Source organism: Chenopodium album, chromosome 2, assembly GCF_948465745.1.
Source record: "Chenopodium album chromosome 2, dcCheAlbu1.1, whole genome shotgun sequence".
Lineage (NCBI taxonomy): Eukaryota > Viridiplantae > Streptophyta > Magnoliopsida > Caryophyllales > Amaranthaceae > Chenopodium > Chenopodium album.
Window position 1 is genome coordinate 8571617 of NC_137835.1, and position 24276 is coordinate 8595892.

The 24276-nt window shown below is 31.6% G+C and overlaps 2 protein-coding genes across 3 annotated transcripts; one reads left to right on the plus strand and one right to left on the minus strand.

Annotated features, from left to right (window-relative positions):
• The first annotated feature begins 1190 nt into the window (after positions 1 to 1190).
• LOC145582252 (putative LRR receptor-like serine/threonine-protein kinase At1g63430) lies at positions 1191 to 6149 on the plus strand. Of its 2 annotated transcripts, none has more exons than XM_081639260.1 (13): positions 1191 to 1663; positions 1854 to 1992; positions 2075 to 2146; positions 2242 to 2385; positions 2472 to 2621; positions 3438 to 3554; positions 3645 to 3709; positions 4094 to 4348; positions 4464 to 4672; positions 4753 to 4885; positions 4975 to 5144; positions 5308 to 5523; positions 5636 to 6149. In XM_081639260.1, the coding sequence occupies exons 1-13, from the start codon at positions 1579 to 1581 to the stop codon at positions 5879 to 5881; spliced, it is 2001 nt and encodes a 666-aa protein (XP_081495386.1). In that variant the 5' UTR covers positions 1191 to 1578; the 3' UTR covers positions 5882 to 6149. The 2 variants fall into 2 exon arrangements, with proteins under 2 accessions (XP_081495386.1, XP_081495394.1); XM_081639268.1 differs by having other exon boundaries at positions 1192 to 1663; positions 4467 to 4672; positions 5636 to 6148.
• A 1701-nt stretch (positions 6150 to 7850) lies between these two features.
• Positions 7851 to 11712, minus strand: LOC145595286 (RNA-binding NOB1-like protein). Its single transcript, XM_081651674.1, has 5 exons — positions 11058 to 11712; positions 9168 to 10194; positions 8696 to 8864; positions 8245 to 8358; positions 7851 to 8167 (listed from the first exon to the last, which is right to left on the minus strand). Exons 1-5 carry the CDS (start codon positions 11404 to 11406, stop codon positions 8012 to 8014), a joined length of 1815 nt encoding a protein of 604 aa, XP_081507800.1. The 5' UTR covers positions 11407 to 11712; the 3' UTR covers positions 7851 to 8011.
• Between the last annotated feature and the right edge of the window lie 12564 nt (positions 11713 to 24276).

Below are 24276 nucleotides of genomic sequence, written 5' to 3' on the forward strand. Positions count from 1 at the left end.
TGTACACGCGTAGCGTGTGTCTCGTAGCTTGTATATATATATATATATATATATATATATATATATATATATATATATATATATATATATATCTTCTTATATATAAAGTGAAAGGGCTTTTTGGGTGATAAATTTCACTATCCCCAAATTACCCTTCTCAAGTTGCAAAATTACCAAATAAAAAAAAAAAAAACAAAAAAAAAACCCTATCATAACTATCCAATAATAACCACTCCCTTTCCACATAAATTTACATATTCAACTATTCTCACTCCCCATAAAATATAAAACCACTTTATTATTTTTTTTTTCATCTAATTTCTTATATTGTACACGCGTAGCGTGTATCTCTTAACTTGTATATATAAAGTGAGAAGGGGTTTTGGGTGATAAATTTCACTTTCCCAAAATACCCTTCTCATTTTCTTTTTCTTTTCTTTTTTTTATTTAAAAAAGCTACCACCTTAAAAAAAAACTTTTTTTTTTTTGACAAGATTAAAAAAAAAAAAACTACCATCTTTAAAAAAAACTACCATTTTTTTTTAGATAATTCATACTCTATTATTTAGTCTCATGAACTCACAGCCATATATATATATATATATATATATATATATATATATATATATATATATATATATATATATATATATATATTCTGAAACATATAGACATATATTTTTTAAATAACATATAGTTTTGTAATAGCTATATTTATTTAACAACAACTTTTAAACCCACTAATTTATTTTATTAGAATAAGGTGCATAACATTCTGGTAAAAAAATCGAGCTTGATTGATTTTTTTTTTATTTTTATATTATTGCACACAGGCATGTCTCTTAGCTTGTATATATAAAAGTAAAGGAAAAAAAAGAATGGTACATTAGTAAAACAAGTAAAGAAAAATTAATTAGTTTTAGTCAAACCGTCTTTTAAGAAACTATCTCCACTTGATTTTCATCAACAATCAATTTTTTGTTTTTTAAAAAAAAGCGCAAAAAGAAAAAGGAAACCAAAAACGCGGAATTAAAACATCTCATCAACCTATCATTCAAAAACATTCTGTAAAATCTTTTTGCCACCTTCATCTTTCTTTTTCCTTTTTTTAATTTTTTTTTTCTTTTTAATAATAATTTCTTTAATTAATTTATCCAATTAATTCAATTTTTTTCTCCTTATTTTCTCTCTCCTAACAACACCCTATATTCTCTCTCTCTCACCTAGCAGCAACCAAAGCCTCACTTTGAATCTAAGCCATTTTTCATCACTTTTTTAACTCCCCACTTCTTCCATTTTTTTTTCTTCTGGATTTTATTATTACTCATTCACATACTTACCGTTACTCTAATTTCAGTGACTAATAATTCATTGAACTTTGTGTCAAATTTTATTTTTGTTAATTTCCCCTCGAAATTCCCACTTCTCCAAGTTAGTGAAATTCCTGTCGTTTCATTGTTTTTGCTCCACAAATTTTTTTATTTTTTTTCCTGTTCTTCTTACTATTTGAATGAGTTCTTTAATTGGCGTGTTTCTTGTAAAAATTTGCTCCCCAAATTAAGTGGGTTAGTAAAAAAAATGGGTGCATTAACTTGGGTTCTGCTTCAATTCACCATTTTTGGAGCTTTAAGTGTAACTTGCGACTCATTTGTATCTGTTGAAGGTAATCCTTTTTACTCTCTTAGATCTTCGATTTTAATCATCATTTTTGCCAAGATTTAGTCGAATTTTTCTGGGAATTTATTTAATTGTTCTGGGTATTTCTTGATTTTGCTTCCTATATTTGGGGTGTTAATTTTGTCCTGATTTAGAAATGTGGTTAATTTTTTTATTTATTTTTTGTTGGATTTTAGTTTGGGCACTTACTGCTTTTAAAGAAGCCATATATGAAGACCCATATCTGGTATTGGCTGATTGGAATGGGTTAGATGTAACCCCTTGTCAATGGTCTGGTGTTACTTGTTCAGTTGCCAAAGATCATGTTGTTAAGCTGTAAGTTATTTTAATTAAATTTATAATCTTATGGAATTTCAATTATTATGGTATAATGTAATGTATGATTTGTGTATTTCAGGAATATTTCTGGGTCATCTTTGAAGGGATTTATTGCCCCTGAATTGGGTCTACTGAATTACTTACAAGAACTGTATGTTGTTTGTTTGTTTGATTGATAATTACTGTTGAATTTGTTTTAGATGAATTGTGTTTATGTTTGAATTGATGAATTAATTTCATTTTCAGAACTCTTCATGGTAATCATTTGATTGGGATAATACCTAAAGAAATCGGGTTGTTGAAGAATCTTACAGTGTTGGATCTTGGAGCAAATCAGTTATCTGGGCCGATTCCTCATGAGATAGGAAATTTGAGTAGCATTAAGAAGATGTATGAATAAATTTGGTGTCATTACTTGTAGTTTGTTGTGTTTTTGTTTGATTTTGTTTCTAAGTTTAGACCTTTGATATATGCAGTAATTTACAGTCAAATGGATTGACTGGAATGCTACCTCATGAGCTTGGAGATTTGAAGTCTCTTCAAGAGCTTCACTTGGACAGAAATAAGCTCCAAGGAACCGTGCCTGGTGCTGCCACTCCGGACTTTAAACCCAATATGCACGGAATGTAAGTGTCGTTCACACAACGCAAAATTTACCATGTATGGCTTGTTAAATAATGTCTATGAATCTGATCCTTTGAAAAAAGTTGTTGCTTTTTGTAGTGAATTTTCTTGACATGTATTACTTTCAATAGTTGCTTAGTGTGAAAAACAAAACTTGCAATTGTTATGTCTTTGTATGTATGGACTAGAGTCTATGACTGTAGAAGCTTTTGTCTTTAATTGTCAATTAGTTGATATTCGTTAAGAGCATATCAATTAATCCGTTCCCCAAAGCGTATCTATGGAAATTGGAAAATATTAGAATTTATTGTAGGATGATTTAGTTCGAGTGAATGCTGAAAACTTCCCTTTAAATTCCACAGTCCTTTCTCGTGGTAGGTCTAATTTATTTTTTATTTTTGTAAAATGGTTTAAGAAACTTATCAAAAATGCAGGGACTGAACGTCTGAACTTAATTATACTTTTCTTCGCTAGAATTTGGAAGCCCTGTTGAGTTTATCGAGAAGGTTTCCAGTGGTAGTAAAGTCATGAGTAGCTTCAATCATTACAAGCTCCCTCTGGTTTTTGAAGTCATGTTTTGAGAAGGAAGAAGCTTGCAGATCATGTGCCTTCGGCTTCTTTAATTAAACCATGTTATAGTTGACTTAAAACAGAAAGCATATGATTTCCACCAATAGTTGTCAATAACAGTTAATTTAAATGCTTTCTAGAAGTTGTGCCAATGATGATTAGGGAGTTTAGAGACTCTTGGGATAGTGCTTATATTCTTAAAGTTGTCAACCATTAGCTGTGTTGCTAATTTAGTTTGGAATTTTCAGGTATGCAACCAATGGGAATGCTACAGGTCTTTGTCGCTTGCCTCAGCTAAAAGTTGCTGATTTCTCATATAACTTCTTTGGTGGAAGCATCCCAAAATGTTTGCTACATCTGCCAAGGTTGGTTTAGAAATGATATGCTATTCAGAGCTCCCACATCTCAATGGCCTCTTGCATGCAAATGCTGACTTTGTTTTACATCTTCTGCAGTGCAAGCTTTCAGGGTAATTGTCTTGAGGGCAGGGGTTTGAAACAGCGCTCAGATGCACAATGTGGTAAGTAGAAGCTAATCTGGAACATTATCTGCTCGATCTGTTTCTCTTGCTTTATCCAAGCAAGACTAGGAAGGTGGAAGAATAGGAACTTTGAAAGCCTGTTTCTCTTGCTAAGTCCAATCACAGTCATTAGAAAAGAGTGAAAAAAAAGGAAATAAGATAAACACTATGAATGTCTATGATATCAGTTTATGCGCTTGCTAGAACTAACAGTGTGAAAGAGTTCATGTTCTTTGGGAAACACTCTAAAGTCTTAATGCGAATATGCACCAATTTTAGAGCCTCCTTTTGAGGCGGCTAACTCTGGTATTAGAATATGGATGATTCCATTTTGTTAAATGCTTCAGTATGGAGGGGCCATGATTTATATTGTGCTTATCACAGGATCTTCTATAAATGCCAAATCTCATTCAAATTCCAATGCCAGCACAAAGCACAAGTCTTCAGAAGATGAAGCCAAGCACCGGAGATCGAGACCTACTTGGCTTTTAGCTTTAGAAATTGTGACTGGTACCATGGTTGGCATTCTCTTGATCACTGCTCTGATAACTACATACAAAAGGTGCAACAATAAATCATCTATGATCATCCCTTGGAAGAAATCTGGAAGTGACAAAGAACGCTTGGCAGTATATATTGGTAAATTTCCCTCTATCAACTATGCTCTCTGGTTTCCTAAATAACATACATTAAAGTTATATTTTCTGATTAATTATTTGCTCCTGATTTTTCTGTTCATTAATAATCTCATCAGCAGATTCTGAGTTGTTGAGAGATATACAAAAGTTCAACAGACAAGACCTTGAAGTAGCTTGTGAAGATTTTAGCAATATCATTGGATCTTCCTCTGATAGTATGATTTACAAAGGCACTATGAAAGGTGGATCTGAGATTGCAGTGATATCCTTCTGCATCAAAGAAGAACAGTGGACTGGCTATCATGAGCTTTATTTCCAGAGAGAGGTACTGTTGAAGTATCTGTTTTGGCCCTGAGATAATTTTGAAAATTTAATTCTTACTTGTTCAAACTATACCGTGATTAGGTGGCAGATTTAGCTAGACTAAATCATGAGAATGCTGCTAAGCTGCTGGGTTATTGCCGAGAGACTCCTCCTTTCACACGGATGCTTGTTTTTGAATATGCGTGTAATGGAACTCTGTATGAACACCTGCATTGTAAGTGAATTGTCCTGTCTCAGTTAATTGTGTCAGTCTTACTCATAAGTAACAGAAGTATTGATGCTGTGTTGAAATTGAAATTGTAGCCATGTTTGCTGATGGAGAAGGCTGCCAGCTGTCCTGGACACGGCGTATGAAAATCATAATAGGCATCGCCCGTGGATTGAGATATCTTCATACAGAACTTAACCCTCCATTCACTATATCTGAGCTGAATTCTAGTGCTGTATATCTTACTGAAGATTTTTCACCCAAGGTTAGATATAATTTTCTATTTTTTGTTTCTTTCCTAAGCACTCTTTTGCGTTTTGGTTGGATATTTTATAACAATATCAATTACGAGTAGATGATATTTTGGTTATATGCTTGATATTATGATACTTGATCCAATTGAATCCAACCTGAAACGTTTCTTGCAGCTGGTTGATTTTGAAAGCTGGAAGACTATCATTGCAAGATCGGAGAAAAATTCTTCTGCCATAGATAGTAATGGTGCTATCTGTGTTCTGCCACGTTCAATTGAGGCACGTCATTTAGACATAAAGGGTAACGTTTATGCATTTGGAGTACTTTTGCTCGAGATAGTCAGTGGCAGACCACCCTTCTCCAAAGACACAGGAAGCTTGGTAGATTGGGTACGAACTACGAAATCTGGATTTATGTTCTTTGAAGTTATTATGGACTGCTTAGTAAACAAAGAAAGAAAATTTAAATTAGTTTGCATTAATAGTTAGTTTCTTGTTTCAGGCTAGGGAATATCTTGAGGTACCTGAAGTTATGCCCTATATCGTAGAGAAACAATTGAAGCATTTTGAATATGAGGACCTCAAAGCGGTTTGTGAGGCAGCAAGTCTTTGCCTGAATCCTGATCCTGTCAAGCGACCATTGATGCACGACTTGTGCACTTTACTGGAGAGCCGCATTGATCTCTCTATGTCAGCTGAGCTCAGATCATCTTCTTTGGCGTGGGCAGAACTGGCACTCTCTACATGATCATAGTTGAAACTAACATACTTACTGTAAAGCAAATTATAGTTTTGATGATACCTCTCTCGATTCTTTTCCCCACTCCTCTCCCCATCTTTCATCTGGTTTTCATCCCTGAAGATCATGTAAAGTTTTTTTCAGCTTCTGGCTTAGGAATATATATAGGAAAGTTTTATGGATGCCATTAATGTACACTGAGTATCTTGCTAGTAGATTGATATTACTAAAGTTAATGAAGATCTCTTTGCTTTATCTCAGTCTCTCCAAAACTGTTTGCTAGTGGATTGATATTACTAAAGTTAATGGAGTAAAAATAATAGTTTTGATGATACCATTTAAAATATTTCATTAATAAAATAACAACTTAATTATTTATTTATTTATTTTTTTAAATAATAGTATGATTTTATGGTACACTTTAATTAATCAGAATTACATATTTACATGTAATGTTAGAAACAATTTGAAAACTTTACAAACCCCTATTTTGTTCATCTAGCTTATCTAAGTTTCAACATACAACTAAAATAATTTTTACATACAACTAAAATAATTTTTATAAAAAAATCTTTTTATTTTATTCCGAGTACATGATAATATTAGTTAGTCTTGTTTGTGGTTCAGAGTAATGGCTAAGTTTTATTTATTTATTTTTTTTCCCTTCATTCATCCAAAGACTAAATTTGAAGACATTAAAATCCAATATAGTTGGAGAACTAGGAGTTGGTAATTTGGTATCCCTAGTCCGTAGGACCCTGAAACTAACGGAGAATGAGGAAAATGCAATGGAAGTATTACTAATTAAAGCTATTTTAAAGCAATGCTATGATTTTGCTTCCTTGTTACTCAAAGAGTCAAAGGAATAGACTCTAACAATAAAACCCCATCTCTTTTTGTGGGTCAAGAGAGGACTCTCTACTCTTAAGCATTGTATTATTTGTACATCTTAGTGTTGGTAAATGGTAATAACTACTTTAACGAGTAACTATTACCCACTACCAGGTATAAAGCCCTCCACAGACTTCACATGACGATGTTGTGCTGCAATTTTGTGTCTTGAGGCAATGTACTTGGATTTTAAATTTTTAAATACGAAGTACATGTAGGAAGCTTAGAAATATTCGACTATTTTCAGATTATCTTTCCGAAACACCAAAATACTTCAAATATGTTGAATTATTGATAATGTTGTATACATACATATAACATATGAGGTACATATTACATTATTACGAAGTACTATCATTTAGAAAGGAATAAGATATCTATTCTAAGAGAGTTGTTTATTATTTGTCTTAAAACTAACTTTTTTTCATTCTTAAAAAATAATTTTGGAAATCATGAATTTCCTCGAAAGATCTTTCACGGCATATATTAGGTAAGTGTTGGGGACTTCTTTTTTAATAGCATCAAATTAAGGTAGGTCAGTGTAACAGAAATATTTCTTCTAAAACATCATTGGTTGGATTTCATACCCTTTTAACAAAAAATGAAGAAAAGTTAAGCTAACTACTACCAACTTTGCTTGCTTGAGCTTTATTTCTAGGAGTATTAATCTCAACATTTGGAACCTCATGATTTACCTCATTCTGGTACAAATCATACTTTCATAATATTGATATCTGTTAATCTTGTATCATTGTCTAAAATTTTCAAGTTTAACCATTATATTACCTCAATTTATACTGTATAAGACAAACATTACCACGCAAGATTTCGTTGTATTTGAAGAGTGAGTTCCTAGTTGTCTAATACAAAGTTAATTGTTGATCAGATTAGTAAATTACACTACTGAAAAAGTATTAAGTATTTTTTTTCCTCTTATCTTGTAACCCTGCCAATCAAGTTAGGTGAGTTACATAGAGTCGCTACTAAAATATACTGTATGTAATTTCATTGATTCAGGATATATTCAAATGACTGATGCAGAAAATGTAGATATATGAATTAGTAACTCTTTCCAATAGTGAAGCCATAATAAAACATATTCGACGAGAATGATTAAGATTTAAGTAAATATTCAAATTTTTGTTCGATACAAAATAATGGAGGATAATTTAGAAACCGAATCACAATAATTTTTTTTTAAAAAAAGGAACATCTAAACAGCTACCAAAATTTCCAAGCAAAATTGCCTCAATGCTTTGCACGAGAGAAATGGTTGTCATTGGGATTTCTTTTACCACTGAACACTGCTAATGCTTGTCTCACAGGAGGCCTGTTATAAGCTTTCTTATCAGTGTGATGAGTCTGATGACCAAAGACGCTATCCCCAGCAAATATATCATCATCCTACATAACATTTGAAATAACCGTGTTAATTTAAAGATCAAATTACATGAAACAAAGAGCGAAAGGGAGAAAGTAACCTTAGACTTTTTCTTTGTCCTGGGGTATAAGAACTTCTGTGGGATCTGATCTTCTCGTAATATGGGATTCTTAGTCATGGAATCTCTTCCTCCTTGGGGCAAAGGGAGTGAAAACTGCAAAAGATGAATAATTAGCCAACAGGATGGGCAAATTTATCTGAAGATAAACATTGCATCACAGCTACGTCTTTTGTCCTCTTAAAAGGATGCATATACATCAGCCATTTGTTGAGGAGCCTAGGTAATAAAGTCCTCAATGTATGACAAAATAGGCAAACTAGGAAGGGAATTACTGAACAAAAGCAACATTTAAAGTAGATGTCAATACTAAAAAATCAATTGAATAACAGCCTCATAGCAGTAACGCACTAGCAAGATCAAATGCATAAGTATTAACTACTGCCTAGAGCCCAAGACTTCCGATAAGAGCAAAACATATAAGAAACTGTACCTTTGTGCCACGCAAGGAGTAACGATGCCTTCGAGCTTGTAGCACAACACCATTCTCGCCTACTGTAACAGCCACCTTCCTTAAGGTACCACCATTGCCACACTTTGGACAAAAGATTCTACCGACTTCAGCGGTGACATGCTGGCAGGCATGACATTTTAGTACCCACCTAGACAATCACCCCAATATCAGAACTTCTGACAATCATATATAAAATCAGTACGTACAAGACTACAAGGAATTAAAACTCATTCAAGTATAAAGGTTGCCCACCCTACCCATTACTGACATAATTATTAGCAGGTGATAGAGCTGATAGTTGGTGTTTGACATGCATTCCTCCAGATGAGAGAACAATGTACACTATGTTTTAATCAAGTCTCACTAAACTTCAGATTATGTTACTATATCATGCGACTATTAAGTACCCCCTAAGTGGGAACATGGAAATGTTAATAAGGAGTTATATTACCTGTGCAACTCACGTATCTGCATTCCCCCAGGGGCTAGCAAACGTAAACCCATCTGAAGAATAACATTTTGCATAGCAAAGTCTCCAGTGATACAAGCAACACTTGAATCAGATAAAGACCTCAGCATCCAGCTCTGTTCACTGCCATCATCCTCTGCATATGAGGTATCAACACTTCCATTCTCCACATGATCTAATCCTTCATTGTCATCCCCTTCACCCCCAGAATGAGCACTTACTGAGTGACCATCTACCGATTGAACTTCCAAATGAGAATCAATTTGCTCATTCTGTTCTTCATGAGTTTCCAAAGCATCTTCTTCAAGTCTAATCTGTTCCAAAATTGAGGAAATTTCCTCAGTACCATTTGTCTCATCAGTGTCCATTTTATCATCAGATGTTCCTTTATCAACTTCCTCTTCAGTATTTTTATTGACTTCTTGCTGCTCATCATCTTTTAAAGATGCCTCGTACATATCACGGCGAGCCTTTCTTCTGAGAAACCTTCTATGGGTACCTCGACTGACAGCAGGACGCCAATCACCATCATCATCATCATGTTGTCCTTGAGATGCATCAATCCCATCAGCCACCATTTTTTTCCCGTCAATTTTTACCTCCCTCTTTTTGGGAGGGTATCTTCTGTGTCTCCTTGCAGTCAGGCCAGCACCATCATGATCTTCACTACCATTTCCAACAGAGCCATCTTTCAAACTCATTTGGTCCTCAACAGGGATATTTAACGTTATATCCTTCAACGGAAGAATTTTAGAATTAGGATCTGGACCACTGTCTGTTGCACCTTCTAAAGCTTCCCACTCCTCAAGATTAGGAACATTGGAACCCCAACCAGGCAAATCCTTCTCAGGCAATCTCCGTACATTCAAAACATGGATAGGGGGAGGGCTGTCTCTAAGATGACTAGTACCATGAATTTGAGCCTCCAATGTGTAAGTTAAAGCAATGAGCTTAAGATCAACATCAGAAAGAGTCTGCAGATCACCAGTTGCTCTAGCAAAGCTGACAACTGTCAATAAACCATAGACACAGGTCAATTTGTATGCTAATCATAGTAAAACAAAACGAATTCTCACCCTCAATACAATGCATCAAACACAAGCTAACACATACAGTACAAATATAATGATTTTCCTGTTAAGTGCCTCCATAATTGAGTTGTCCTAATACTTCATAAATCATAGAATACTGACACATGACATTTAATACTCGGGAAAAAAAAGTCCTTGTACTAGAGAAAACAATTACCATAATATTTTCAGTAGCTCGAATTCTTTAATTGATAACATGTAACTGAATGGTATGGCAGCTATCAAAACTATATGAAGTAATCACTTTAGCTAAATAAAGATTCATCAACAAATGACTACCCTATCCTGCCCAATAAACAGCAAGCAAAGATTTAACAAGTAGCAAATCCCTCATTTCATGAAACTAATAACAAGAACGTGCAGAAGAATGCCAAAAAAGCTCTTACACAAGTATACTGTAGTACATAAACTACAAGCAAAATACATAACAGTAAACACAAAATTACGAAGACAATCTCCATCATGTATTGGCAGCTATTACTAGTTTACTCCCATAAATCAATAATCTTTAATACAGTAATACCTAAGGTCTTACTATTGTCAAGAATTATTCATTAGATCACAACCAATGAGCAAGATACAAACTTTTTCAACACTTTTCCTAGACAATAACTTAAGCGCAGTACAAACGTCAAAACAATTCAACAGCACAATTAAAAAACACCCTATTGAAATTCAACTCAATCAATCAATAATAACACAAAACAACCCAAATTGAACAAACCCCACAAATTCAACAATCAAATTAAATCCAAAACAAAAAAGAGAGATAGAAACAGACCTTTTTTAAGAGATTCAGGGGAAGGTTCCAACGTATCAACAGTGAAAGGCAAAAAAGAGAGACGATGACGAGAAGTGGGGTCACGAATTTCATTGATAACTTCAGAAACAGACACAAATTTGTCAGCTAAAGAAGGGAGTCTCTCTCCTCCTTGAATGATAGCGTTAGCATCAACAATGGCAACTGCTATGCCTTTGTTTGATTTGCAGGTTTCGAAGAGTTGTGTGGGTGTTTGAGGTTGTTGTGCTGGGGTTGGTTCTGGGGTTTGCTTCACTATGTTCGCCCAACATGGTGCGACCGATTCCGGTGGTGGTGGCGGTGGTGCGGCTGATTCCGGCGGTGACTCCATTGATTAGAGTTGAGGGAAGAGAGAAGGAGAGGAGAGTGGATGTGACGAGAAAGAGGTGTTAAACATAAACCCTAAAGAGTTTGCTGACGACGTCGTTTTTCGTGTTCTATTTCTTACCGTAACCCGTATGACTCCGTATCACTATCTGGTATTTATTTATTTATTTTTTTTTATTTTTTTTAATGATAATCTTACTTGACTTGTTTAATTTACTCATATGGGGTCGTTTGGTAATGGATTGGAATGGATTGTCAATAAAAAGAAGTTTTCATTCCATCTATTTTTTTGTTTGATTGAGTTTTTTTATTTAATGTAATCTCATACCCAAAAGAATCTTTTGAATATCCAAAGGAGTTTAAAAATCCCCATATATATGAAATTCTATACTTACTTTTTTCTAAAAAAAAAAAAAAAATCCTATACCTACTTTCCCCCTAAGATTAACAATCCATTCTAATAATGAAGAATACAATCCATTCTAATAATGAAGAATACAATCCATTCCAACATTAAACCAAATAACTTTAGACTAGTATGGATTGTAGAATTCATGCATTTCTTATATGAGATTCCATTCCAATATAATGAACTTAGCACCCCCATTTTCAGTTTTTCAATACCACTTAATAACCTTAAAAAATCTTTAACATTTTCAAAAAAAACAAAAAAAAACAATATCTCTAATTTTTAAGGATTATATATATTTTAGAAATAACACCACAAAAATCACACAAATTAGATTATAACACCACAAATTTTAAAACTTTTATTCTAACACCACTTAAAAGCCCAAAAAATTGATTTCATCACCACTTAACCTTGCCATCTAAAAAATCGTTAGTAGACCCAACATTGTATACTTGTCAATTACTTATAGGATAAAAAAAATGAAAAAATAAAAAAAGAATTAAAAAAACGAAAAATTCCTAAAATCTAAACCCAACCACCACCGGCGCCGGTTTCCACTACCGTTACCCAATCCCAACCGACCATCCTCGACCAACGAAACCAACTAAGCTGACCACCCATGATCGTTGAAACCAGTCCAATTGTACCCCTACCTCTGCCCAGATTTGGTTTCTAGGTACGGGTTTTGGTCTAGGTGAGGGTGAGAGACTAAGGTGAGAGGAGTGGGGCAGTTTGTGGGTTTGAGTATGAGTTGGGTTTTCGGTGGTTCGATGACGACTTTTGGGTAGGGCAGAGGAGTTCGGCGATGGTGATGGGGTGATGTTGATGTTTCGACTAGTTTAGGTTGGGGTTAATTACGGTGGATCGGCGATGGTGTGGGCTAGGCCGCCAGGCTGGCTTTGGTTGGGGTTACGATTGTTCGTCAACGGTTTCGAAGCTTCTGGGTATGGGTGATGGAAATGGGAACCCACCGATGGTGGTTGCTAGGCTAGCATTTTACGATTTTTTATAAATTTTTCTTTTTTAAATCCAATAGATTAACATGTGTACCGTACCGTGTGAGTGTGAGACCCACTTAATGAGATTTTTGGATGGCAAAGTTAAGTGGTGGTGAAATCATTTTATTTATTTATTTATTTTTTTTTTTTTTTTTGTGGTGTTATTTTCTAAAATATCCTTTAAATATTTTTTTAAAAAAATTAGACCAATCTGGAGAAAGGACTATGGAATTGAAAAGGAAGTTGCCAGCATTTACTTGAACTACATCATCACCCTTTGAGGGACAGATTAATTGATATGCTCTTAACAATTATAAAGTAATTGATAATTACAGACAAAGAGCTTATACAGTCATAGTCCATAAAGACATAACAAGTGCAAGTTTTGTTTTTCACACTAAGCAACTATTTGAAAAGTCATAAATGCCAAGAAGATTTACTACAAAAAGCAACAACTTTAATCAAAGGATTAAATTTATACACATTATTTGACAAGCCATAGTTTTCTCTAGAAATTTCATGGTAAATTTTGTGTTGCGTAAATAGTGGCGGATCCAAGATTTTCGAGATGGTGAGTCACCATCAATTATTGCTCACTTGTGAAAGTACAAATTTTTTTTCCAAATCTTGTTCATAATTAATTTCAATCCAAAAATTATATAAAAAAATTAAATTTCCCTAAATTAATTTCAATCTATAAATAGGACACAAAAATCCATACTACAATCAAATAGTACTTAAAAATTCAATCTTACAAGTTGAAAGTACTACACATAACATGTTACAAACAATTAGTACTATAAATTTATTAAATTAACTTTATGATTTTTTACTTAATTGATAAGCTTTGTGGGAAAATATTAAAATTGGTTGCACAAATATAGGATATAAATACAAGCAAAAATTAATAAAAATTAAAAAAAAAAAAAAGAGACATAACTTAAGAGACATGTTATTAAATATAACTAGTCTCTTTAATTAAAAAAGAAAAACACTGACGTAGCGTAAAACTCTTGTAACAATAGCAGCAAAATTCATTTTTTTTTTCTTGTTGACGTGACTCAGTGTGCACCTGAATACATCCGCCAATGTGTGTAAATGACACTTACAATCCGTGCATGTTGGGTTTGAAATATGCAGTAGCAACATCAATCACAATTCATTGGAGCTTATTTCTATCCAAGTAAAGCTCCTGAATTGAAGAGACTTCATCAAATCTCAGCTCGAAGCTCACGAGGTAGCATTTTCATACAATCCACTAGTGTGTATCCCCGACGTTGCCGGATTTTTACTTTAATTATTCCTTAATTATGATTATATGTATTTGATATTTATAATTTTTTTTTTTTTTACAAAAAATATAGACCTTGTGATTATCAATTATATACATTAATTTTCATACTTGTAACATAGTTGATGATTGGCTTAGATGGTTAAATAACCATCCTTTTTATAAGAGGTTGGGTGTTTGATTCCTCGCTCTTATCATCATTTTTTTTTTATGTGAAACAATATTAGGTGATGTGGCAGAATGATTCAGGTTGATTAGGTAGTGTGATGTGGCATAATGAGAGATAGAGCAAAAGACTTGGCGTGGTCTACGTGGCATAGAGGCATTCTTAGTATGCCTTTTAATATATTAGCACGGTTGAAATAGATTTTATTTGTTTAAAATAGTTGTCAATATTCTTTATTTAAAAAAGTGTACTCCAATTTTTTTTGGTGAAGGATTCAAAAAAGTGTAATCATAATCTTATTTATTAATTTTGAAAGAAATATTGTAATTGTTTAGTTTTAGAACTTAGGAGAAAAAAAAATAGAGAAAAAAATGATGATGTCAAAAATACTTTTGGCGGGAAAAATTTTCATAAGAAATTGACAAGTGTCTTTTCATGATGTCAGCAAGTTTTGTTTTAGTAATAGTTAATAGATTTGACCTATAGATTACTGTAAATAACAAAATACAAAACTTAGAACAAAATCAAACAAATTAAATTCACAACAAAATACAAGCAATGACACCAAATAAATTCATACATCTTGTAATAAGATTCTTCAATGATCTGTTTTCTTTAGGTATCTCAATCAAAATATTACCATGAAGGGTTTTGAAAATGAAATTTATTTATCAATTCAAACAAAACCCTATTTCATCAATAACAATTTCAATAGTAATTAGAACAAACATCATACAATTCTTGCAAGTAAACCAATAGTACCAATTCATGGGAATAAACCCCCTCAGAGAAGACCCATAAATACACATATATTATACCGTAACGATTGAAATTGTTGAGTTAGTTAAGCTTAAATTCCATAAGCCAATTAATTAATAATGTCTCAAAGATTTCTAGAAAATCCCCTCATATCGAGAAATTGATGGAGAATTGTGGAAGAATGTAGAATTGGTGAATGATCTTGAAGATTCTATATTAATGTGGCAATTTAAATTAAAGAGCATGTGTGTAGAATATTCCACACACTTCTTCCACCTCCTTACATCAATTATAAATAGGGTCCATTCTTTTACTACTTATCTTACATTTATCATTCTCCTAATTATTTTATCAATCTCTACATCATTAATTTGCATTTATCATTCTCCTAATTATTTTATCAATCTCTACATCATTATTCTTTTACTACTTATCTTGAATGATAGCGTTATCATCAACAATGACAACTGCTATGCCTTTGTTTGATTTGCAAGTTTTGAAGAGTTGTGTGTGTGTTTGAGGTTGTTGTGTTGGGGTTAGTTCTGGGGTTTGCCTCACTATGTTCGCCCAACATGGTGCGGCTGATTTCAGTGGTGGGGCGGTGGTGTGGCTGATTTCGACGGTGACTCCATTGCTTAGAGTTGAGGCAAGAGAGAAGGAGATGAGAGTGGATGCATGTAACAAAAAAGGGGTGATAAGATAAACCCTAAGAATTTGCCAAATGACGACGTCGTTTTTCTTTATTCTAATTTTCCCCATAAACACACTATATTTTAATACGGAATATTTTTTTTACTTTACAAAAATCTTTAACATCAATATATCTAATTTTCGATGATTAAAATAAGTATTATAAAAATTATATACATGTATAAATATACCATCAAAACGATCTCAATAAGATCGCACATAAAAAGAAGGTTAATGGAGAGGAGGTGAATAACACAAAGGTCAAAATTAGTCCAATTTCAATTAGGTTTTCATTAAATCTGATTTTAATATATTAAATTAAATGTGTTAATATTATGAAATTAACTTACAGAGTCAAAACATAATTTTCATGCATGGCTTCTTTGAATGCAGCAACTATCAAAACTACGGAGTATAATCCAACATAGAATAATTAACTCTACAATCAAGAATTCCCATACAAAATCTTGGCATAAATTGAAAGAGAATTACCTTCATCGCCGATTATTAGGCAGAAAAGAGAGACGATGACGAGAAGTGGGGTCACGAATTTCATTGATAACTTCAGAAACAGACACAAACTTGTCAGCTAAAGAAGAGAGTCTCTCTCCTCCTTGAATGATAGCGTTAGCATCAACAATGGCAACTGTTATGTCTTTGTTTGATTTGCAGGTTTCGAAGAGTTGTGTGGGTGTTTGAGGTTGTTGTGCTGGGGTTGGTTCTGGGGTTTGCTTCACTATGTTCGCCCAACATGGTGCGGCTGATTCCAGTGGAGGTGGCGGTGGTGCGGTGGATTCCGGCGGTGAGTTCATTGCTTAGAGTTTGAGGCAAGAGAGAAGGAGAGGAGAGTGGAACAGTGGATGTGACGAGAAAAGGGTGATAAACATAAACCCTAAGAATTCGCCAAATGACGACGTCGTTTTTCATTATTCTAAATTTCCCCATAAACACACCCTATTTTAATACGAAATTAGGGTATTTCTCGTGCCATGCACGATAATCTTTAATAACCATTATTAGACTATCATTATAATTAGTTTTTATAAACAAAAAGTTCTAAGAATATATTTGACAAATTTTGAGGAAAATAATGATTATGAAAGATATGTTAGATATGAAAATTTTAAGGTACAGACAAAAAATGTGGAATGAACATGTAACTGTTTTGAAATGAACATGCAACTGTTTTGTAAAGAACATATAACTGTTTTGTAAAAAAAATCCAAATTTATGTTTTTTTTTTTAAAAATCTAAAGAACATCTGTAATATTAATAAAAAACATGATGATATTATATAATGAACATTATCTATATATACCCACCATAATTTAAAGACAAAATTCAAAGAACATTTAATAATAAGCAATGAGTTTTATGGCACAAATAAAATAAAGCACATTATATTGATAATCAAAGAACATGAACATATGTTCTTTTCACTCTTTTTTTGTATATAAATATGTTCTTTTCATGAAATGGAGCACAAACAAATGAACCCAAAATCATAAAAAATATCAAATGAATTGCAAAAAAATCGAAAATCAAACAACAATAATATTAACAAAGTCGAAGAAACATTTTTTCGTATGAATTGCAAAAAAAAAAAAAAAAAAACTGATCAAATTCCAAAATAAACACTAAGGCATGTTGAAAATTATACTTACATGTTGTTTTTGTCCCCCATATTCAAAAATTTTGGATTGAGAACTACAAATTTCTTCAAAAATTGCATAAGGTTTTGAAGTTTGAAATTCAACTGGTTTTTTGGATTTTTTTTTTTACTTTTTGAGAGAGAAAACTTTTAGAGTGAGAAAAATTTTAGAGAGAGGAAGTTTTGTTTTGGTAAATGTCTAGAGAAAGTACGATATCAGTAAAAAAAAATTTACTTTTTACCTCTTGCCTTTTTTTTTAAAAAAAAAACTGACTTACTTGTTCGCGTTCTTTTTAAACTAGAGGAATGTTCTTTTAAACAACCATGTTATTTTGTTTCATAGTATATGTTCTTTCCGCCTTTTTATTAATCAAAGGAGAGGCGGTATGGTGCTTGGTACCGGCGTACGTAGGGACCACCTAATGTGTTAGATATTAACTGATGTAGAAAATGAGCAAAATTATGCTAAGAATGTGTTTTTATATTGTGTAAGGTTAGGAAATATTTGTAAATAAGATTTGTTTCTTTAATTGAAATTTATTCAAAAAAAAAAAAACTGAAAGACACACTAGAAAATGACATGTGTCATTGCTAGTGTGCCCCAGGCTTTGCCTATTAAACGCTTTAAAAGACGTACTTCATAATTTTTTTACGTGGTAAATTTGAAAACAATGACAACAATTACTCATTTTGGATTTTTTTTTTTTTTGTTTCTATATTTTTTTTTGTTTCTATATTACATTATAATACTTGTACTACATGTATTTATACATAAATGTGGATAAATAGATTATAATTTAATTCTAGCTAAGATGGTAATGCATGTGGTTTTCATTCAATGAAGTTTAGGTTTGAATCTCTTTACCTGCATTTTTACCTTAATAATGCAAAGGTCAGACTAATTAAAGGACATGTTTTCTTCACTTAAAAAAAAATAGTCCAAGTTTGATTTTAATATATTAATGCAATGGTTTTGAATATAAACAATATTATAACTCACTACAAATTAAAGCAATAATAATTTTACCTTAATAAGTACCAATAAGACTACATTTGGTAGAGAGGACTCGTATTCGATCCCTCGCAACAACAATTGGGAGGGGACTGGTACCTAACCACCCACAATCAATCCCTGAATCCAGATTAACCCAAAGGGTGAATCGGGTGAAACACCAAAATAAAAAAAAAAAACCTTAAGTAAATATATATTGAGGAAATTGTGAAAAAAGACCTTTTAAGTAGTCGACTTTTTAAAAAAGGATCTTTGAAGTGAAAACTTGTGAAAAAGTTTTAAGTTGCATTTTGTTTGTATGGGGTACTTGGGTGAGCTTGCGTGGTGGTCAACGTCGGAGCTCTAGCATTAACTATCACGTGTTAGTCACGTGATTTATTAAAAAAAATCCCCAAATTTCCCTCATTTTCCGACCTCCGTGAGAATACTATGAAAGGGTTAGGTCGAGAAAGGAGGAAAATTTGGAATTTTTTTTTATTTTTTAAATACGTTAGATGACTAACACGTGATAGTCAACGCCAGAGCACCACCGCACAAGCTCATCCAAGTGCTGAAGACTGAAGTGCCCCACTAAAAGCATTGAGAACAAGGAAAATTAAACTAAGGGAGCAGTGAAGGTAATTTTTTTTATTAAACAAGATAGTACGTAGCAAAAATAAACAAGATAGTACGTAGCAATATTAGTTGGGAGGTCCTGTCAAGACCTTTCTTAAGAAACAGCACATCAGTTGGAGCCATTCACCAAGGGCAAGGTATTGGTTAACTGAATTATGGAGTTGGTGGAGAGAAGAAGTGATAATGAAGTGGTAATGTCAATACCTTTCTGAAGTGATTTTTTTTTTTTTTTTTTTTTTTTTTAATTTTCTGGGTTTTTAATTGATTTTTTATTTTTGTTTTTATTTTAATCAAATTTTTTTTAATCGATTTTAATTCGATTTTTTTTTTTCATTTTCTGGGTTTTTAATTTTTTTTTATTTATTTTCTGGGTTTTTTATTATATTTTTTCGCAACTAATTTATTTTAATCGATTTTTTTTTTTTTTTTTTTTTTTTTTTTTTTTTGTTTTAATTGGTGCAGGTATACTGATGCAAGAATATTGATTTAGATGTTGTATGGGGTTTTTTTGATTGATGTTGTATTTTTTTTTTTTTTGATTTATATTGTATTTTTTTTATTTATATGTTGTAATTGATCTATTTTATTGATCTATATTGTAAAATTTTTTTGATTATATATTGTAAATTTTCGATTATATTGATTGATATCCGATTTTTATTTTGATGTTCTTATTTATTTTAGTTTATTTAATTTTTAAGTGAAAAAAGACAAAAAAAAAAAATGATTTTTTTTTACATTTTTGGCACCGGTTAACCGGTGTCAAAAACATTGAATTAATTTTTTTTGGGCTTACCGATGCCAATTCCGAGTTTTGCCATCGGTTCAAACCGGTGGCTTTTTCATGCACTTATTGGCACCCCCCCAAATTGGCACCAGTTCAAAACCGGTGGCATTGAGGGGTTTTGAACCGGTGCCAATTTTGTTTTTTCACCTAGTGTAAGCTAAGCTTGAAAATCACAGTTGTAAATATTAGGAAGATTAAATTTTTTTAAGAAGATGGTTCTTAAAAATAAGACTCTTAAAAGTAGAGTAGTTTGGGCAGTCACGGAACAGTTTAACTGTTGAATCATGTCTTCATTAGGAGCATAACACCTAGTGCAAATTTGGGAATTTTCTAGCTAGGACGTCACCAATTGGTAGAATTCCCCTAGCTATGTTCCAAATCAACATTTAATATTTGAAAGGGGTGAGAGTGAGGGATAGCTCAAGTGGTTAGAGCTTCCCTCCCGATTTCTAGGAGATCCTAGGATCGATTCTCACCCGCCCTTGTGGCTCTCTAAACACCAAAAAAAAAAAAAAATTTGAAAGGGGTGTTAATTTACCATAAGACAAACCATGGAAAATTAAGGAGAAAAGGAGTTGGAACTTGTAACTTTGTAAGGGTTGGATGGAGGAGTAGTGGAGGCATGATAAGGAGATTTAATAGTGAAGGAACCATGTAGTCTCTTAACTTTTAAATGAGGCAAAATGGTTGAAGCATGTCTTCATTATAATGCTAGTCTCAACCACCAATGATCACTTTTCCGATACAATACAACACAATCAACAAATTTAGGGACTTCAGAATACATGTGGCAAATAATTTATAAGTGTAATTTTTAAGTCAATGTCTAGGGACTTTTAGCTGATAAGTTAGCATTTTCTTGTATTTAATTAGAAATGAAACTTTATCGGATTAATGACAAAATTATGTGTAATTCCATGCAATTAATGAATATTATTTTAAAAAAAGATAATTCTTATAGTATTATAAAGTGATGGATTTACCAAAAAAAAAAAAAAAAAAAAAACCTTCTAGACAAATGATAGTTGACACTAGTTTAAAATACTTTGTCACATTAGCTTTCCACTAACTTTAAAATACTTTTATATTATTCAAATTCATACAAGACTTTCTCTAAATTTACACATTATCTCAAGACTTACTCAAAACTCACTTAATCTTCTTCAAAATATATTTTTTTTTTTTGTAAAATGCCTTTTTGTTAGAGTATATTGCCAGGCCCAAAGTTTGGGACCTTTAATGGCATTAAGTATTCTGGGCCATGATAAAATGAGGTTCCATCCCAAAACCATATGGCGATAGGAAGAGTAGCCCCTTAGCCTTATAAAGTGTTTAATTCTCTCTTCTTCAACCAATGTGTGACACTTACATATGGTGACACTTGAGAGGTTTATTTTTCAACACTTTTTTTATTTTTTAAAAAATTATTGTAAACTTTTGGTTAGTTGATGAGGTGACTAATTTTCATTGGCCTTGTAAAGTCTTGACATGGGATTGGATTTTCCAAACTCCATGTAAGACTCACATGAATCTTAGATGAGTTTATTACAAGAATGTCGAGTAAGACTCATGTAAGAGACTTTGCTCAAGACTTGCCATAAACTTACCCTAGGTTCTAAGACTTCTAACTCTTTTAAGACTTTCAAATTCCAACTGATTACTTCGCCAACTGCTTTTGAATCTCAAACTTAACGCCTATTAAACCGCTTCAATTTTTTTACTTTTTTTTTTTGAGGAAAAAACCCCTTTTAACGCAGAGTAGAAAACTAGAAATAGGAAAGTTTTATTTCTCAAAAAAAAAAAAAAAAAAAAAGAAAAAAAAAGTTTACTCCTATGCGAAGTATACTAATGTATTTTTATAATTATATATATATACGGTACCTCTTGTCCTCTTTGTCTTCATATACTCTTCTTTTATTTATTTATTATTTTTTTTTTAAAAAAAAAAAAAAAATTACCTCGTATACTCTTCTTCGATCTCCCTCATCTTAAATTTTCATTTTCAGTTTGTTCTTCTTCAAAATTAATTTTATAAAATTAGCATTTACAACTAATGGTTATGTCTCAATAATTTTTTTAATACGTAAGAATACATAAAATATATACTCCATATTTCAAAGAAATCCGAGCATCGCACGGGACTAATCTAGTCTAGTATTATACTAAAAGACAAGCGCCTCAATATGAGACTGACAAACGTCTCTTTATGATCTGTTTTTTTTTAAAAAAAATTATTATACATTTTTGTTTCCATATAAAAAATATTTTAAATATCTTATTCTAAATATGTAACACACTGTTCTTAAATTTGGGGTGTTAGACCTCGTTCTCTTCACCTTATTTTTGCCGAACTAAAATTATTTTTATTGAAACAAAATTATATTTGCTGAACTTAAATTATTTTTACTGAACTTAAATTAATTTTACTGAACTGAAATTATTATTACTGAACTGAAATTATTTTTACAGATTTTCTATTATAATTCATCTTTAAGAAAATTGAATTTAACTGAATTGAACTTATTTTACTGAACTGAAATTATTTTTACTGAACTGAAATTAATTTTATTGAACTGAACTTATTTTTACTGAACTGAAATTATTTTTACTTAATATTATTTTTTTAAGGTGAAGAGAACAGGGCCTTACAAAATAACTAACTAAACTATTATACGGAGTAGTAAAGTCTAGCAATATTTTTGCGACGTAATGAGCAAAGGAAAGAATTATACAAGTATTTAGGATTACATGATACATATTGATACGAGCATAATGGTCAATAAAGCATCTATTATACAGTAAAGTCTAGAAATATTATTTCTCAAATAAAAAAAAAGTCTTGAAATATAATGGTAGCATGATATGGTAAAAATAAAATATTCTAAATATTAAAATCAAATTATAATATTCAAATAATAAAATAAGATACAATTTTTTTTTTATTCATCTATATAAATAATAGTCATGGTCATAGACTCATAGTCATATAAGTCTTGAGAGTGAGGTATAGCTCAAGTGGTTAGAGCTTCCCTCCCGATTTCAGGAGATCTTGGGATCGATTCTCACCCTCGCCCTTTGTGGCTCTCTAAACACCAAAAAAAAAAAAAAAGTCATATAAGTCTTTATATTTTTCATTTCAAGGTCATATTATATATCTATATTACCTAAATGTTAATATATTGTTATTTAATATGACATTCACATATTTGACCTCGCCCCTCTTAAAGAATCATGGTTAATAAATTAAATTAAATTGGTTATATACAATCCGAATAAATATATATACAATCCGATTAAAGATATATACAAATTAAAGTGAAATAAATTAAATTAATTTAGATTAAAAAATATATATCTAATGTATCTTTTTTTCTAAATTAAACAATATTTTCCTAACAATAATTATGCCAAAAATTTATGCATATATAATAATTAAAGATTCCAATATTTTTTTTTATTAACATAGATTTCTAATGAAATTTATATGAAGATCGAATATTCTCATTTCTATAATCATAAATTTTCATTTTTTTTTGAAATAAATAAATTTTCATATTTTCGTACTAATGTAATGCTAATATTCAAGATTTAAATAATTACAGCATAAGAATATATGTCTGTAAAAAAATATATTACATACATGATTGAGTAGTTGATGAGATTTGTCTTTTATTCTTAAAAATTATAACAAATATCTTTTATTTGTATAAAAATTAACCAATATCCATATTTATATATTTGTGTTGTATATTCTATAAGTTGTTGCTTGGTTGTATGGATATTATGTAATTGTTTTTGACACAATGTTTTGCTTAAAAAAATGTATATAGTTGTGAGTCATATATAAGGTTATTATTATGTCTAAAGATTTGGTGAATACGATGAGTAAAGCAAATATTTGATTGTATAGCTGGTGAAGTGAATGGTATGGTAATAAATTTTTTGTTTTTATCTACAGTAGATTGACAATGATTTAGTCTATTTCTCCTATATAATTATGTGATACATAATTCATTTAGTTTTCAATTAAAATTTTAACATTATAAATAAATAAAAGGGAATAAAATAAACCAAGTACCAAAGACATAATTAATTTGTTAGTGAAACAGAGCCCTTTATTACTACTTTGAAAATTATGTTAGTTTTTTTCCCCTACGAGATTATTAATGTTTTTTTTTTCAAAAAATTAATAAGTTGATTTATAAACCGTACATCGCACGGGCACTAAGCTAGTTATTATTCTAATATGAATGTTTATTCATATTCAGGATTATATTGTTGCAAGCCTTTTGTTCCCTATATATATATTTATTTTTTTACAACCTTTTATTCCCTATATTAAAATTAGAGCTGATCACACTGAGCCCGACCCGATTTTGGGCAGAATTTTCCGGCCCGAATCGGGTCGGGCTCGATTTTTACAAAGTTTGGACGGGTTTGGGAAATATATTTTTTTTGCATTTTTAGTTGATTTTTTGGGCCCGACTCAAAAT

Bases quoted from the DNA above. Each gene is read 5' to 3' on its own strand.
- LOC145595286 (XM_081651674.1), bottom strand. From the start codon at position 11,406: ATGGAGTCACCGCCGGAATCAGCCGCACCACCGCCACCACCACCGGAA. The intron at 10,195-11,057 runs GTCTGTTTCTAT...GTTTATTGACAG, and splicing joins CCCTGAATCTCTTAAAAAAG to TTGTCAGCTTTGCTAGAGCA. The intron at 8,865-9,167 runs GTAATATAACTC...GTGATTGTCTAG, and splicing joins CAGATACGTGAGTTGCACAG to GTGGGTACTAAAATGTCATG.
- LOC145582252 (XM_081639260.1), top strand. From the start codon at position 1,579: ATGGGTGCATTAACTTGGGTTCTGCTTCAATTCACCATTTTTGGAGCT. The intron at 2,622-3,437 runs GTAAGTGTCGTT...TGGAATTTTCAG, and splicing joins AAACCCAATATGCACGGAAT to GTATGCAACCAATGGGAATG. The intron at 4,673-4,752 runs GTACTGTTGAAG...TACCGTGATTAG, and splicing joins AGCTTTATTTCCAGAGAGAG to GTGGCAGATTTAGCTAGACT.